Here is a 19,382-nt window from a genome sequence, read left to right as displayed (position 1 = left end):
CCAAGGGATCACAACTCCTCACCAGCAAGGGAACAAAGCTGGATGGAGAATGAGTATGATGAATTGACAGAAACGGGCTTCAGAAGGTGGGTAATAACAAACTTCTCTGAGCTAAAAGAACATGTTCTAAACCAATGCAGAGAAACTAACAACCTTGAAAAAAGGTTAGACAAAATGCTAATGAGAATAAACAGCTTAGAGAAGAACAAAAATGATTTGATGGAATTGAAAAACACAACACAAGAACTTCACGAAGCATACACAAGTTTCAATAGCTGAATCAACCAAACAGAAGAAAGGATATGAGAGATATAAGATCAACTCAATGAAATAAAATGAGAAGGCAAGATTAGAGAAAAAAGAATGAAAAGAAATGAACAAAGTCTCCAAGAGATATGGGATTATGTGAAAAGACCTAATCTATGTTTGATAGGTGTACCTGAATGTGACAGAGTGAATGAATCCAAGATGGAAAACACTCTTCAGGATATTATCCAGGAGACCTTCCCCAACCTAGCAACGCAGGCCAACATTCAAGTCCAGGAAACACAGAGAACACCACAAAGATATTCCTCAAGAAGAGCAACAACAAGGCACATAATCATCAGATTCACCAGGGTTGAAATGAAGGGAAAATGCCAAGGACAGCCAGAGAGAAAGGTCGGGTTACCCACAAAGGGAAGCCCATCAGACTCACAGCGGATCTCTCAGCAGAAACCCTACAAGCCAGAAGAGAGTGGAGGCCAATATTCAACATCCTTAAAGAAAAGAAATTTCAACCTAGAATTTCATATCCAGCCAAACTAAGCTTCATAAGCAAAGGAGAAATAAAATCCTTTATGAACAAGCAATTGCTGAGAGATTCGCCACCACCAGACCTGCCTTGTAAGAGTTCCTGAAAGAAGCACTATACATAGAAAGGAACAACCAGTACCAGCCACTCCAAAAATGTGCTAAATGGTAAAGACCATTGATACAATGAAGAAACTGCATCAACTAATGGGCAAAACAACCAGCTAGCATCAAAATGGCAGGATCAAATTCACACATAACAATATTAACCCTAAACATAAATGGGCTAAATGCCCCAATCAAAAGACACAGACTGGCAAATTGGATAAAAAGTCAAAACCCATCGGTGTGCTTTATCCAGAAAACAATCTCACGTGCAAGGACACACATAGGCTCAAAATAAAGGGATAGAGGAAGATTTACCAAGCAAATGGAGAGCAAAAAAAAAGCAGGAGTTGCAATCCTAGTCTCTGATAAAACAGATTTCAAACCAACAAAGATCAAAAGAGACAAAGAAGGACACTACATAATGGTAAAAGGATCAATGCAACAAGAAGAGCTAATGATCCTAAATATATACACACCCAATACAGGAGCAACCAGATACATAAAGCAAGTTCTTAACGACCTACAAAGGGACTTAGACTCTCATACAATAAAAGTGGGAGACTTTAACACTCCACTGTTAATATTAGACAGATCGATATGAACAGGGACATCCAGGACTTGAACTCAGACCTGGACCAAGCAAACCTAATAGACATCTACAGAACTCTCCACCCCAAATCCACAGAATATACAGTCTTCTCAGCATCATATTGCACCTACTCTAAAATTGACCACATAATTAGAAGTAAATCACTCCTCAGCAAATGTAAAAGAATGGAAATCATAACAAACAGTCTCTCAGACCACAATGCAATCAAATTAGAACTCAGGACTAAGAAACTAACTCAGAACCGCACAGCTTCATGGAAACTGAACAACTGGCTCTTGAATGTTGACTGGATAAACAATGAAATGAAGGCAGAAATAAAGATGTTCTTTGAAAACAATGAGAACGAAGACACAACGTACAATAATCTCAGGGACACATTTAAAGTAGTGTCTAGAGGGAAATATATAGCAATAAATGCCCACATGAGAAACAAGGAAAGATCTACAATTGACACCCTATCGTCGAAATTGAAAGAACTAGAGGAGCAAGATCAAAAAACCTCAAAAGCCAGCAGAAGACAAGAAATAACTAAGATTAGAGCAGAACTGAAGGAGACACAGACTACAAAAAAACCCTTCAAAAAATCAATAAATCCAGGAGCTGGTTTTTTGAAAAGATCAACAACATAGACAGACCACTAGCCAGATTAATAAAAAAGAAAAGAGAGAAGAATCAAATAGATACAATAGAAAACGATAAAGGGGATATCACCACAGATTCCACAGAAATACAAACTACCATGAAAGATTATTACAAACAACTATGCACATAAACCAGTAAATCTGGAAGAAATAGATAAATTCCTGGACACTTGCATCCTCCCAAGCCTAAACCAGGAAGAAGTGGAAACCCTGAATAGACCAATAACAAGGCTGAAGTTGAGGCAGCAATTAAGAGCCTACCACCTGAAAAAAGCCCAGGTCCAGATGGGTTCACAGTCGAATTCTACCAGATATACAAAGAGGAGCTGGTATCATTCCTTCTGAAACTATTCCAAATAATCCAAAAAGAGGGAATCCTTCCCAAATCATTTTATGAGACCAACATCATCCTGATATGAAAACCTGGCAGAGACTTAACAAACAATGGAAACTTCAGGCCAATATCCATGATGAACACAGATGCAAAAATCTTCAATAAAATACTGGCAAACTGATTGCAACAGCATATCAAAAAGCTTATCCATCACATTCAAGTAGGCTTCATCCCGGGGATGCAAGGCTGGTTCAACATACGCAAGTTTATAACCATAACTCACCACATAAACAGAACAAAAGACAAAAACCACATGATTATCTCAATAGATGCAGAGAAGGCCTTTGACAAAATTCAACAGCGCTTTATGCTAAAAACTCTCAATAAACTAGGTATTGATGGAACATATCTCAAAATAATAAAAGCTATTACGATGAACCCAGAGCCAATATCATACTGAAAGGGCAAAAACTGGAAGCATTTCCTTTGAAATCTGGCACTAGACAAGCATGCCCTCTCTCACCACTCCTATTCAATATAGTATTGGAAGTTCTAGACACAGCAATCAGGCAACAACAAAAAATATAAAGGGTATTCAATTAGGAAAGGAAGAAGTCAAATTGTCTCTATTTGCAGATGACATGTTTGAATATTTAGAAAACCCCATTGTCTCAGCCCAAAATCTCCTTAAACTGATAAGCAACTTCAGCAAAGTCTCAGGATACAAAATCAATGTGCAAAAATCACAAACATTCCTATACACCAATAACAGACTTAAAGAGAGTCAAATAAAGAGCGAACTCCCATTGACAATTGCTACCAAGAGAATAAAATACCTAGGAATACAACTAACAAAGGATGTTAAGGATATCTTCAAGGAGAACTATGAACCACTGCTCAAGGAAATAAAAGAGGACACAAACAGATGGAAAAACATTCCATGCTCATGGTTAGGAAGAATCAGTATCACGAAAATGGCCATACTGCCCAAAGTAATTTATAGATCAACACTATCCCCATCAAGTGACCTATGACTTTCTTCACAGAACTGGAAAAAACCACCTTAAACTTCATATGGAACAAAAAGAGAGTCCGCATAGCCAAGACAATCCTAAGCAAAAAGAACAAAGCTGGAGGCATCATGCTACCTGACTTCAAGCTATACTACAAGGCTACAGTAATCAAAACAGCATTGTACTGGTACCAAAACAGACATATAGACCAATGGAACAGAACAGAGGCCTTGGAGGCAACGCCACACATCTACAACCATCTGATCTTTGACAAACCTGACAAAAACAAGCAATGGGGAAAGGATTCCCTGTTTAATAAATGGCGTTGGGATAACTGACTAGCCAAGTGCAGAAAACAGAAACTGGACCCCTTCCTGACACCTTACACTAAAATTAACTCCAGATGGATTAAAGATTTAAACATAAAACCTAACACCATAAAAACCCTAGAGGAAAACCTAGGCAATACCATTCAGGACATAGGCATAGGCAAGGACTTCATGACTAAAACACTAGAAGCATTGGCAACAAAAGCCAAAATAGACAAATGGGATCTAATTAAACTCTAGAGCTTCTGCACAGCAAAAGAAACAATCATTAGAGTGAACTGGCAACCAAAAGAATAGGAAAAAAATTTTGCAATCTACCCATCTGACAAAGGGCTAATATCCAGAATCTACACAGAACTAAAACAGATTTACAAGAAAAAAAACAAACCCATTCAAAAGTGGGCGAAGGACATGAACAGACACTTTTCAAAAGAAGACATATATGAGGCCAACAAACATATGAAAAAATGCTCATCATCACTGGTCATTAGAGAAATGCAGATCAAAACCACATTGAGATACTATCTCATGCCAGTTAGAATGGCAATCATTAAAGAATCTGGAGACAACGGATGCTGGAGAGGATATAGAGAAATAGGAACACCTTTACACTGTTGGTGGGAGTGTAAATTAGTTCAACCATTGTGGAGGGCAGTGTGGCGATTTCTCAAGGACCTAGAAATAGAAATTCCATTTGACCCAGCAATCCCATTACTGGTATATATCCAAAGGATTATAAATGGCTCTGTTATAAAGACACATGCACACGTATGTTCACTGCAGCACTGTTTACAATAGCAAAGACCTGGAACCAACCCAAATTCCCACTGATGGTAGATTGGACAAGGAAAATGTGGCACATATACACCATGAAATACTACGCAGCCATAAAAAATGATGAGTTTGTGTCCTTTGTAGGGATAGGGATGAATCTGGAAACCATCATTCTCAGCAAACTGACACAAAAACAGAAAAGCAAACACCACATGTTCTCACTCATAGGTGGGTGTTGAACAATGAGAACACATGGACACAGAGAGGGGAGCATCACACAGTGGGGTCTGTTGCGGGGGACTAGGGGAGGGACAGGTGGGGGTAGGGAGGTTGGCAAGGGATAACATGAGGAGAAATGCCAGATATAGGTGACAGCGGGATGGAGGCAGCAAATCACATTGCCATGTATGTACCTATGCAACAATCCTGCATGATCTGCTCATGTACCCCAGAACCTAAAGTACAATAAAAAATAAAACATTAAAAAAAAACCACGGAATATCTTTTAATACCTTAATTTCAGCTGGTTTGTAGTAGGATCTGTTGGGATCTTCCAACGATGTTCTATACCCATCTCTCAAGAAACGTTTAAATCCATATTTTCCTTTTAGTTTTCTAACCACTTTATCAAGTGTCTGGCTAAACAGAACTTCATCATCCAGGGCAAATGCAGGATAACTGATGCAGGGGAGGAGGGCAGCATCTGTGTTCTGGAGGCAAAGAGAAAGAGAGACTGTGAGGGTCCACAATGATGTGATCAACACAGCCCAAGGAGAACAATGGAGATGAAAAACCAGTGAGGTTATGTAGTCAAAAGTGAGTGTGCTCTGCTCCCACGGTCAGACAGATATTTCTATGGCATGCTCCAGCGAACCCTACAGAGGAGATAAATCTTTATTTGTTAATAGCATTTTCAAGGTTCAACGGGCTGAAATGTCAAAATACTAATTAAAACAGTGCACAAAAATTTAATAGTTGTCACAAGTTAGTCTAACAATTTGCTTATAATAATAAAAAAGAGAAAACAATTAAAATGTCTAAGAGTTTAGTTAAGTAAATTTGCAACTATTAAAATTTATATTGTAGAAATCTGTTTATGGTATGGGACAATATCTATTCACAGAGCTAAGTTATCAATCAATATAAAAAATACTCTTCTAGCTTTGTAAAATAAAAATGTTATAGGTGTCTTAAAATATGTCAGAACATATATACTCAAATGTTGTTACCCTAAGATTATATCAGAGTGCTAGCATGAGTGGGTATTATATTATTTGCTTATTTGGGGAGTTTTTTTTTTTTTTAATGACAATCTTACATATATAAAACAGTTGTTTTTGAATAACTAAGTTATTCTACTTTGGTGTTTTCTAAATAACAGGACCACAAACAATCCCCAGAAAATTATGCAATTAGGTAGGATAAGCATACAGAAGTTCATCAAGCAAGGGGAAAAAGTCAATTGAATGAGCGAAAAGAAATAAGAAATGGAAGGTTATTTTATTTAAAAGAAATATATACTATGAAAAATATTTTTCTAATATTCCATGGCAAAAAATAATTCATCTTGGCCTGATGTTGCTACTCCCCCAAAAGAAAAGTCTAATTTTCTATAGCCCTGCAAAAGATTTAAAGGCCAAAGCAGCCCTGTCCACAACTCCTGTCCACTTCCTAAGACCTCCCCAGGCCAGAGTAAGGGACAATATCTATCATGTCTTCTTATCTCCTCTGGACAACAACTAACATTTTAGAGTACTTTCTTGGAAATGAAGGTAAAACTACACAGAAATCATAAACAATAGTTCATGTTAAATTTATCATTATTAAATGGCTCACATGTGATCTTGATTCTCTGGGTAACAGTGAGCACAAAGTTTGCCTGTTGCGATTGTGAGCATCGAGATCCACAAATATAACTGACCATGAACAACCCTGGAAAGAGAAAAAGAAAAACATTACGTAAGTTAAGAAAAAAGACTTGTAGAACATTTGACATTTGGACTGTGAAAACTTCACAAAAATGCTGACATTGACGGCATTGAGCGTGGAGTTCCAGAAGACTTTGTTTATACTTTCAATATTTCTCAAATTTACTGCAATAAATATGAATTTTATAATCATAAAAATGTTATGTTTTCCCTAGTTTTCCTTGACTTTCTTATAAATCAAAATGTACTGATTATGAGATTGCCAATATATTAATGATACTCATTTTAATGAAAATACAGATAGTTTAGCTAACATGACACAGAATGAGAGAGAATGCAGATTAATAAAATCTGAGTTGTACATTTCTCATAAGGAATATTGACTATATGATCAAATTAAACAAATTTAAATATAATCTAGATGAATGTAAAGAATATCATATTAAAATACGAAGACAGGGAAATCTCAAATAACAATAAAGCAAATAATCTGAACTAATATTCACTGCATCAGATACTATGCTTTTTGTGTCACATGGGTTGTCTCATTTAATATCCATATGTAGATACGATTTTCCCCATTTTACTGAAAAGGACATTAAGTCATACTTTAACAAAGCAAAGGTTCAAAATCAAGTCTCCCACACAGAAGTCCATTCTTTATAGGTTATATAATTCTCCATATATATACATACACACACACACACACATACATATGAAGAATTATATATATATAATTATATATATAATTATGTGTATATGTATACACACACATACATATATATACACACATATATACATGTACACACACACACACATATATTTTTTCAAGTAAGAACAAAAAGCTTGAATATAAAAAATAAGTGTAACAGAAAATGTTAATTGATCTGCTAACTAGGTTAAAACTAGTGCATTCCATATTCAATAGCTTTACTGGGGAGCTAAACATGTGAAATCATGTAGAATGGGATGGCAATAAAGACTGCTTACAATATAAGAGAATATTCAGAAAAATACATGGAGAAAAGGAGAAGATAATTATTAATTCCATGTTGCTTTAATAGTATTTTCTGAATCTTGTCCCAATTCTCACCGACTTCACAGATCCATTCACGCTGAAACAAAAATATCTCCAACCAATCACCTAAATTGAAACTTCAAAATCTAGCAGTACCAGATCCCATATCTAGATATCAGGTTCACTAGAGGTGTATTTTTCCTGTTAGCCCATATTCATACATGAAAATTAGCTCAAAATAGAATGACTTCTCATTCAGAATATCAATTTTAAATCTTTTTAAAAGCTGACAAGTAAATTAATAAACGAACAGTGATTCAGTGAGGCTGTCTCTCAACCACCAGATGAATGGTAAACTGTCCTTTCTATTACTCTGAAATTCCAACCTTCCATCTCTCCTGGTTCACGCAGCAGCTGCCACTGGCAAGATACTGTGCACTCTGCTTTGAGGAAAACAAACATGATCAAACTTGACGTGTGCTCCCAAGGAGCTGACCCAGGCAACAGTCCTCAACAAGAAGATTATTGAGAAAACAAAAAGGCAGCACATCGTAACACGTGATTTAGTTTCATCAAAGTTAGTGGTTTAAAGGGGAGAAGAAAATTATAAAACAAGTCCCCAGGGAAGTTGGGGCACTTCATAGAGATGGTGAGGACCAGAGCTAGATTCTGAATTTTGTTGGAGCAAGTAGGGTAGTTAGAACGAAAGAGCAGAGAAATGAACGTATACAACATGTTAGGAGCCTATGAATACACAAAAAATAGGAGCTATAATTTATCTTTAAGCCAAGAATTAATACAGTTAATTGCATACCAAACTATCTGCCTGGAATTAAATTTTCAAAAGATACAATCTAAGTAGGATAATTTATAAATAATGAAGTGAAGTGGCAAATGTGGCAATTCTCTACATTACTTGATTAATGTAAACAGCCAACTTCTATTTTCTGGCCACAAATAAATGGCTTGTTGGTCTAAATTCATCCAACTATTTATTCAGTTCTCAATTTTTTTCTGCCAACCTAAGATATATGCCTAAAGGGAAAAATTATCTCACAATGTTACCATATTTTAACACAAAGATCAAAGGGTGATTAACTGTATTGTTTGGCTGTCTTCTCACAAAAATATCCCATGCTTCAGGCATTACAGTCCAGATTTCCAAGAGGGTAAAATCACCCAAGGTCATGGGCAGCTATTCCCAATCCAGAAGCAAGTCTTTTTAAAAGTCATCAAGGAGAATCCACACATGGAATTAATTATCACCTACTCTACATCATCAGACACATTAATTTAAGGCCTGCAAATTTCAAAGGAAGCTAGATGTCTGCACTGCTTTCCACACTTTGCATAATATGAGCAATCTCTCTAGTCATTACCTTTTAGATTCTGGCCTCATCTCATTTGCCAGTATCTTGATTTCCCCAATTAAGGTCAGGAATATGAAAGGATGTTTTATATGTATATGTCACTTCAGAGTATCTGATTAACTTGGATATTTTATTTTCATCTTTCATTTCCTGAAATCATTATAATTCTGCCATTTATATCCTGACTCCACCTAAAGAGCTTATTTTAAGACTACAGCTCAAACTTTACTCCCTAACTGACTTTCTATAATTGTTTTCCTTCTAGTAAATATACTGGGACTGGGAGATGACAATTCTGAAACCTGCACTATCATGGGGACTTGAGTTCCAGTGGTGGGGAAGGGCTGCAGTACATTTCCCTTAATCCCATGACCAGAACAACCACTTTTGAGATGGTATCTAAGGCCAAGGGTATCAACTGTAAACATAAGACTTTGCTGATCTCACTGGTCTCAATTCAAAAGAAAACAATTTGAAAGACTGATCTTTCTTTTCTTCATTAATCACTTTTCAGAGTTTGAGCTAAGAGACTTGCTGTCCACATCCAGAATCAATAAATAAAACAAGGTACAACTGGTCATTGGATCTACCGTATATGATCTTTCACATTCTTATTCTGGAATCAAAAACCACACCACAAAACTACAGTCAGGAGATTTTGTCCCCTAGCTCAGTTACGAGGCTGTCACTGAGCTCTGTAGCAGAGCCTGGAGAAATGTATTCTTCTAGAAAGGGTATCTACTAATGGGAATTCCCCCTCTGCACCAAGGCTGTGGTGGCAATAGATGTGTAAATACCCAACTTTTGCTTACTGACCTAACAGCTCTTTCCAGCAGACCCTCTCACAATCCAGGCTTCTTTCTCCTCACACACATACTGTGAAAGGAATTTTCAAACTACAGAGACAGATAAATTTGGACATTAATTTTCAGGGTCTCAAAAGAACAGAGCTGAGACTCAAACCCAGGAATCACAAAACTGCTGCTTACTATGTCTATGACATTTGATGAAAATAAATTATGATTTATTTAAATATTACTATTTAAATATTATTAAACATTACTTAAATAATATTTAAATATATTTGTCATGATACTTATACAGAATATATTTGAGATCATGATGAAATATGTGATTCTCATATTGAGGATTATATGTTTCTAAATGTAGCTCTGCCCCAAATTAGCCTTTAATGTAAACAAATCATTAAAGAAACTAGGCCATTTTATCACATTTTATTCTCAGTGTCCTAAGGAAAAATAAATTTGGAAAATAGTTTCAGAATGAAAATTTAAAGTGTTTTTTTTTCCTTGAATAATAAGTAAAGCTAATATTGGAAAAAAAGAAGGAAGTGCAGGAACACATAATAATCAAAACCAAAGTGAAAAACTTTTCCTCCCAACAGTTGCCCATAAAAATAAAATTAACATCTGTTTTATCTCATATGCTGAAGGCAAAAAGGAGCAAAAGGCAAGCCTTTTACACTATTTGTGAAATGGATACCTCTTTCAGAAGTTCAATAATTACTAAGTAGAAAACAGCTTAAGAGTTTTTAAAGAAAATACACAGTTCCTAATTCTAAAAGTAGAAGGCGTCCAACAGCTGAAATTTCCCATACCAACAAGTGGATCTTCTATTAATAGATTCATTAAGGAGTGGCTTTGGTTTAATTACTGGCCCTGTGCGAAACCAGTGATCTGAGAAACACTATCTCAACCTTCTGATCATTCATTTTGGGAGAGGGGCTCTTCCATCTCCAAAGATCTATGACTCTCTTGAGTTGCCACCACAGGGAATGTACTTTTTGAAAGTTCTAAATTAATTTAGTTAAAGACCCATGATCAAGTCCTCCAAAACCTTATATCAATGTCCTTTAGAAATAACTGTGAATATCAATATGATCTGAAATCCCCCAAGTCTTGAGGTGGTTTTTATGGATTGTCACTGGAATAAAAGCATTTCTTTATGTCAATTCTTTTCCCAGCCACTGACTTTTAATTAGATCACAGCTCTTTTAAGTATATACAATGACATTATAAAAACGCTAAAAAGAGCACATGCACTTCTAAATGTGCTACTGTTTAGTAGGCACATTATTAATTTAACTGCTGTAGAGGTGGGAATAGTAACATTTTCAAAGTCATATTTCTGCACTTCTCCGTATCAGAAAAAGAGATGAAAGGGAATTTGTAAAACTAGGACACTGACACAAGCTTGTAAAAATGGAAGACGAAGGGGCTTTACTGGCAACATGTGATATTCTTGTGGCTAAAGAAATAAGACACAGCTGAGTGCAGTGGCTCACGGCTGTAATCCCAGCACTTTGAAAGGCCAAGGCAGGCGGATCACCTGAGGTCAGGAGTTCGAGACTAGCCTGGCTAACATGGTGAAACCCTGTCTCTACTAAAAATTCAAAAATTAGCTGGGTGTGGTGACACACGCTTGTAGTCCCAGCTACTGGGGAGGCTGAGGCAGGAGAATCACTTGAATCCAGGAGGTAGAGGTTACGGTGAGTTGAGATCGTGGCACTGCACTCCTGGGCAACAGAGTGAGACTCAGTCTCAAAAAAAAAAAAAAAAAAAAAAGAAAGATATTATCTGTTCATATTTCCATCTGAAATAATCAAGTAGTAGTCAATTCAGCAAATATTTGATACATAGCTCCATTGGAAACAGATATGACCTGAACAAGGCCAAAAATTAACTAGGCTCAGAGCGGTCGTTCTCATCCTTTGTTGTATGCTAGAATTCCTGAGGAGTTCCAAAAAATCTCAATGCCAAGGCCTCCCCCTACGCCAATTAACTACACCAATTAAATCAGAATCCCTGGAAGTAAAGCTCATATATGAGTATTTTTTTTAATTCCTCAGATGATTCCAATGTGTAGTCAAGATTGAGAAACTGGCTGAGGAACAATATCAGCAATACAGTTATGACTCAGAATCCAAATGCAGAGTAAAGCAATTTAGTGGTTTTAGAATTACAGCTGAGCAATCTATGAAAGCTTCCTGGGAAAAGTAGAGCCCTGAAAGATAGGTAGAGTTAGGAAATGTAGCTTGTATGTATGTGTGTGAGTATACACATAATTGGAAGGGGTGCATACAGGTATGTAAGCAACATACACTAAGACTCACGTACTTCAAGGGAGATGACACAATTGCAAAAAAGAGCTGGCTGCTACCATGTAAGAGTCAACCAAGAGACACTCAGCTCCATTCGGCTCAGTATTTGTTATGTCACAGAAGCAGGTTAGCAAGACATGTACCTTTCCGACTGCTGATAACATCAGCTCTAGTTTAAATTCAGCTCTAGTTTAAACCATGCTTCCTCTCAGTCTCCTTGAGATACGCTCTAGAAAGCTTTCGGTTCTGTCTCTTCATTTCCCTTCCTTTGTATTACTACTACTTCATAAGTGATAGCAACAAGAGATGGCATTTATTAAAAGTTTAATCTCTGCCAAGCACTATGCTAATTAAGTTAACTTTTATTTGCATGAAAACCTCCTGAGTTAGGTCTTATTATCATTATCTTTATTTTTTTTAGATGAGGAAGTAGAGGCTTAGGTAAATAACTAGCCAAACTAACCGGTAGAAGTGAGCACAGCGCATGTAGTGATCCTGTCTCCTGACCCCTAATATAATGCCATTCTTTAGTGTCATTTTATTTCCTACATCTATCTATCTGTCTGTCTAATCTATCTATCTTTCTATCTAATCTATCTGTCTGCTGGTCTGTCCATCTATCCCTCCCTCCCTCCATCCATCCATCCATTAACCCACCCATCCAGGAATATGAAAATGTGTGATCCACAGTGTGTGGTAATTCCTCATGACCTTCATATAGACAGAGCCCATCCATCCTCTAGAGGGAGCTGGGGTGAGAAGAGTACTTGCGTATGTAAGGAGGAGAAGAGTGCTTGTGTATTTAAGGAGGAGAAGAGTGGTGGATGCGTCAATATGTTACAACTAGAAACTTTCTTAAATTCAAGACTTGAGAAATAGTATTATAATTGCCATAACAAAAACCATGTTACTTTTGTACACAACTGTATAACCTCCTAAAATGTTTCTTTACTGACTTAGCATTTCAGTAGCTTAGGATTAATTATATTATCAGTTAGAAACTTCACTTCACCTCACCATCTTAGGAATCTTAACAAAAACTGTAAAGAAAATTAGCCTACGTCTTGATCCAGAGTAGTAACCTCTATTCCTACATTTCATTCCTTTCCACTGACAACTCAATCCATGGTTACTTGATTAGATTTTCCAGTACAAAAACTGGTTAAAAATCTAATGACAATTTAAGGTGACCTTCAGGGTTTCTCTTTCATCTCCAGAGAAAATGAGATTTTAGACATTTGATTATAGCCAGTTGAAGGTGAAGCCAGGATCAAAACTCCCAATTCTCTGGCTAAACACATCACACAAATTTGCTTCTACATGAGATGTACGTTGAAATACATTAAATTGAAACCAACATGAAAACTGACAAGAAAAAAATATATATACAATGCTAAATACACCTAAAAATGTGATAGCCTCTACAAAATGAGTAATAGACTTGAGGGAAAAGTTACTAAACCAAGGAAATCAGAATTCTTTATCAAAAACTTTTTTCTTTTTTGTAAGAAATTAAGCAATAGTCTCGTCAGAAAACTAAAATTTAACTGGCAAATTATTTTCAAAGGAAAAGTTCAAGCATGGGCTGCTACATAAATTTCAGAATTCTCTGATTATAAGAAAATGACTTTGTTAATGAATAGTCAAATTAATTAAACATGCAATTCAAATAATCAAAGATTTTGAGGGTCTTGTTTTTTACCTGGTTGCCAAAGAGGTTGAATCCATTAATTGCTTCTAGAGCTGCTTTTGCTAAACCAACAGAGCTAAAAGAGAAAAGGAAATACTTTATTACTCTAATATATCTGGCTACAAAATAAGAACCATTATCTGATGAATATTCACAAGAAAGTTTCTTTATTAGCATTTATAACAACTTCTATAGGAAGAATAATGTCTGAGAGACTTCATTCTGACATTTCACTATTTTAATTTTTCTTTTTTATAGTTAGTGATCACCTGGGAAAAATATTTCTAGGTTCACCTTGATCTAAACTAATGGTCATACTATTGATGGAAGTAGTTTTAATTCCAGAATCATTTTTATTCACTAACTCAATAAAAAAAAAAATGAACTTTAGAGGAAGGTATATTATGATGATAAGTGCAGTAATTAGCAGGTTGGGCATCATTAGTTCAGATAAATGTAACAGAACTTTTCTGACGTCAACTCTGAGGCTTAAGAAAGATCTTGCACATCATACAACTATCGGAGTGTGGTTTAAGGTATCCATTCAAATACTCTTGCTTAAGATCCAAAAAGTAGGCATTATTTTATGCTCACAGAACAACCGATCACCTTATCTTTCATTTCTTGCTATATTCTTCCCTTTATAATAAAATGAATACTATTTCCCTCAGTGTCCTACTCTTTCGGCCTCTCAAATGCCATATACTATAATGCTGGAAAATGGGAAGACCCATTTCATTAAAAATAGGATATCATCTTTTAAGTATCTACTTTTAAATATTTTAGATCTAACACCCAGTTTAATTATTATAAATTTTTGTTTGTTTTACTGAAAGCAGGTGTATCTGCCATTAATATCATTTAAAGCAAGTGATCTGTCAACTATTTAGCATTTCTCTGAAATAGATTATCAAAGCAGCACCTTCAGGTATTACCTGGGAATTTGTTAGAAATGCTAGTTCTCTTTCCTTCCTGGGAGTAGGGCTCCATAATCAGTGTTAAAAAGCCGTCCAGGTGTTTGAATGCACTTTAAGTTTGAGAGCTACTGTTCTAAACTATTCATGTCATCATAATCTACATCCTGTTAAGTTGTTTACATAATCTGTTTTTAAGAAATCATCACTTTTATTGCAGGAGAGTAAATAGATGAGACACTTATTTTAAAGATACATGGATGAGAAGATGAAGTAGATATAATTTCTTCTCACTAAGTACAACCAAGAATCTTGGACATTACCTATAAAACAAACATAAAAAGACTTAGAAACATGGATAGAAGGCAGTCTAGCTATGAACTTCAGGACTCTACGAACGACACTATGGTAAGTACCCTGGGTTTCCTTTTTGCCTTATTTATACCAGTCTTAGAGCCAAAGGAGCCAACCACTGAGAAATGTCAGCACATGCATACAAAAAATCCCCAATAAAAGGCTGCTCTCTCTAGCCAAAGGACAGGAAAAGAGCAGCCTAGCAAAACAGAAAACTTTTGGACAATAACCACTCAGAAAAAACTTTACCCTACCCCCATCCATTCCAGCAAAGGCTGACTAGAAACCTAGATTTCTACATTCATGAGTTAGTCATGAGGCACAACACTTAACTCCCAACTCTCTTAGTCATGGTGGTGTCAGAAAACTACAAGGAAGAAGTCAACACTTTCATTTCCAATAGGCGATAAGAAACCATTTCATCACCAATCAAGGGGTCACACCTTTTCTCCTGCCCTAAATGGAAGCCAAATAAGAAGCAGTTATGAAGCACTCCTGTATTTCCCAGCCAAGGACTTACCAGTGGAGGGCTACTAGGGAACTGGATATTCCATTCAGACCCAGTAGTAATGAGGAGTTTCCAGCTTGGATATCAACAAAAATAATGGCCTTATATTCCTACCTGGCAGTAATGAGGTGATGTCCCCTCACCCCTTCTCCTGCCAGAATGGTATTAAAAAAATAAAGCTAAAACAGAACGTTAAAATAAGATCTAGGGTCTTATACTATTATGCCCCAAGTACCCATATGTCAATCAAAAAATATTCCTAATACCTGGAACCAGAAAGATCTCAAACCAAATGAAAAAAATAAAATCAATGGATGTTAAGATTGAGAAGATTGAGATGAAAGAGTTGTTAGAATTATCTGACAAAGATTTTCAAGCAGCCACGTAAAAATGCTTCAATAAGCAATTACAAACATCCTTGAAACAAATGAAAAAATAGAAGTCCTTAAATAAGAAACAGAAAGTATCAGCAAAGTTTTTAGAATTGAAAAATATAATAGTGTAAATAAAAAGATCAGTAGATAGGCTCAATAGAATAATGAATAGGACAGAGGAAGGAATAACCAAGCTGGAAGACAGAACAACAGAAATTATCCAGTTTGAACAAAAGACAAGAAAAAGAATGAAAACAAAAATGAACAGAGCCTCAGGGATTTATGAGATCATAAAAAAGTATCTAACATTCATGTTGCTTGAGTTCCTAAAGGAGAGAGACAGGACAAAGCAGAAAAATTCCCACTTAGCAAGAGCCATAAACCTAAGATTCAAGAAGCTGAGTGAACAACAATAAAATTTAAAATATCCATGCTAAGACGCATCATAACTTCTGAAAATTAAAGATAAAGAAAAAATCTTGACACGTTACCTGTAAGGGAAAAATAATCAGAATGACGACGGATTGTTTATTAGAGACCACGAAGGCTAGGATGTGGCACCAGAGTTTCCAGTGATTGAAAGAAAAAAACTACCCACTCAGAATGGTATACCAGTAAATGCATCATTTAGCAATCCAAGACAGTCTCAGATGAAGGAAAAATAAGAGATTCTATCATGAGCAGATGTACCCTGAAAGAACGGCTAAACACCATTCTCTAAACAGGAAGGTAACTTTTTAAAAAGAGGAAAAAATAAATATCAGAACACCCAAAAAGAAACAAAAAACATGTTAAGCATAAATATGGGTAAATACAATAGATGTTCCTTTTCCTCTTGAATTTTATCTTTGACAGTTGAAGCAAAAATTATAACACTGATATAATTCTAAATGTGTATGGAGAAAATATTTAAGATACCTATTATAAATGCAGAATGGTAATAAGACATAAATGAAATAAACTGATGACATCGCTACACTGAAGTGTTACCCACAGCAATCATTAAAAAGTTATACAAAATGACTCAATCAAAACAACTACTGATAAATCAAAAAGAAATTTTAGGGAGAGAGATCCAAGATGGCTGACCACTAGCAGCTTGGGATCGTAGCTCCCAGTGAAAGTGCAGAGAACGAGAGGACGCCACACTTTCAGACAAATTTTTGTTGCTCACAGACCAGGAGATTCCCAGCAGAGGAGCCCCATGGGTCACCAGCGCGACTCCTGTGGCCGGTGCGGTGGTTTTGCTGGTGCCTCAGTGCAGCAGTTCTTGGTGCAGAGTGAGCAGGACTGGGTCCCCTTTTGGCCGATTCCTGGGCAGAAAAGCACCATCAATCTTAACACTGCTGTTTTGGCCGGCACAGTGGATTGCTCAGATTTCGGCGCTGGGAATCAACAAGTTGGACGTCCACTCAGAAACCTAATTTGAAAGTCGGAAATCACAAAGACAACAGGTGGATAAATTTACAATGATGGGAAGAAGCCAGTGTAAAAAGGCTGAGAATACCCAAAATCAGAATGCCTCTCCCTCTATAGGGGATCACAGTTCCTCATCAGCAACGGAACAAGCCCTGATGGAGAATGAGTGCGTTCCATTAACAGAAGTAGACTTCAGAAGGTGGATGATAAGAAAGTTCTGTGAATTAAAAGAACTTGTTCTAACCCAATGCAAAGAAATTAAGAACTTTGAAAAAAGGTTTGACAAAATGCTAACGAGAATAGACAATTTGGAGAGGAATATAGGTGAATTAACGGAGCTGAAAAACACAACATGAGAATTTCACCAAGTATGCACAAGTTTTAATCGTCGAATTGATCAAGTAGAAGAAAGGATATCAGAGTTCGAAGACCAAGTTAACGAAATAAAACAGAAAAAATGATAAAAAAGAATGAGCAAAGTCTCCAAGAAATATGGGACTATGTGAAAAGACCTAATCTATGTTTGATAGGTGTACCTGAATGTGACAAAGAGAATGAATCGTAGTTGGAAAATACTCTTCAGGAGATTATTCAGGAAAACTTTCCCAACCTAGTAAGACAGGACAATAATCAACGCCAGGTAATACAGAGAATACCACAAAGATATTCCTCAAGAAGACCAACCCCAAGGCACATAATCGTCAGATTCATTAGGGTTGAAATGAAGGAGAAAATACTAAGAGCAGCCAAAGAGAAAGGTCAGGTTACCCACAAATGGAAGCCTATCAGACTTATAGCAGATCTCTCAGCAGAAACCCTACAAGCCAGAAAAGAGTGGGGGCCAATATTCAACATCCTTAAAGAAAAGAACTTTCAACCCAGAATTTCATATGCAGCCAAACTGAGCTTCAAAAGCGAAGGAAAAATAAAATCTTTTGCAAACAAGCAAGTACTTAGAGATTCCACCATCACCAGGCCTGCTTTGCAGAAGCTTCTGAAAGAAGCACTATACATATAAAGGAGCAACCAGTATCAGCCTTTCCAAAAATATATCCAGCTAACATCAAATGGCAGTATTAAACTCATCTATATTATTAATTGGATAAAAAGCTAAAACCCATCAGTACGCTGTATCCAGACCCATCTCACATGCAACGATACACAAAGACTCAAAACAAAGGGACAGAGGAAGATTTACCAACCAAACGGAGAGGAAACATAAATAAATAAATAAAAAGCAGGAGTTGCAATTCTCACCTCTGATAAAATAGACTTTAAAGCAACAAAGATCAAAAGAGGCAAAGAAGGACATTACATAATGGTAAAAGGATCAAAGCAACAAGAAGAGCTAACAATCCTATATATACACATACCCAATACAGGAGCACCCAGATACATAAGACAAGTTCTTAATGACTTATAAAGAGACTTAGCCTCCCACACAATAACAGTGGGAGACTATAACATCACATTGTCAATATTAGACTGATCAACGAGATAGAAAATTAACAAGGATATCCAGGACTTGAACTCAGACCTGGAACAAATAAACTTAATAAACATTTATAGAACTCTCCACTTCAAATACACAAAACATAAATTCTTATCAGTACCATATCACACCTATTCCAAAAGTGACTACATAATTGGAAGTAAATCACTCCTCAATAATTGCATAGCATTTCATAGGTTTAAATGAAATACTGGTTGGCTGCTTGTTTGTTAATTTCTTCCCTTATTCCTTCCTGTCTCCATTGTTAAGCACAATTATTGGCATAAAACAGGTTTACAATTCCCATTTTTAGACTGCATTCTAGTCTGGGCAATAAAGCAGTACTCCCATTCTCTCTCCCTCTTTCTCTTCCTTTTTCTTCCTCTTCTTCATTCTTTTTTTTTTCTTTCTCTCTTTCTTTCTTCTTTAAAAAAAAAAAAAGAAATTTTAAAGAATCCTTAAGTGCCCACAGGAAGAAACGAAAAATTAAACAGAGAGATGAAAAATAGAGAGAATAAACAAAAAATAAAAATAAAATAGTGTCAGCTAAGTTAGGAAAAGGTGGAAGACAGTTAAAAATAACATTAAAAAAG

At 36.2% G+C, this 19,382-nt stretch overlaps 1 protein-coding gene across 4 annotated transcripts in view; it reads right to left on the bottom strand.

Moving 5' to 3' along the window:
* Window positions 1–19,382, bottom strand: part of PHKB (phosphorylase kinase regulatory subunit beta) — a 250,538-nt gene that overhangs the window by 117,570 nt on the left and 113,586 nt on the right. For all 4 annotated transcript variants that reach the window (XM_064382997.1, XM_064382996.1, XM_064382998.1 and 1 more), the window contains 3 exons: window positions 13,741–13,804; window positions 6,438–6,533; window positions 5,114–5,311 (listed from right to left, as the gene is read on the bottom strand). In XM_064382997.1, coding sequence (XP_064239067.1) covers window positions 5,114–5,311; window positions 6,438–6,533; window positions 13,741–13,804 — 358 coding nt within the window. The remainder of the gene's footprint in view (window positions 1–5,113; window positions 5,312–6,437; window positions 6,534–13,740; window positions 13,805–19,382) is intronic.

Source organism: Aotus nancymaae, unplaced genomic scaffold (genome assembly GCF_030222135.1).
Source record: "Aotus nancymaae isolate 86718 unplaced genomic scaffold, 86718_ANA_hifiasm-v0.15.2.pri h1tg000030l, whole genome shotgun sequence".
Classification (NCBI taxonomy): domain Eukaryota; kingdom Metazoa; phylum Chordata; class Mammalia; order Primates; family Aotidae; genus Aotus; species Aotus nancymaae.
The sequence above is the reverse complement of the archived record's forward strand: the minus strand, read 5'-3'. Positions and strand labels throughout refer to the sequence as shown.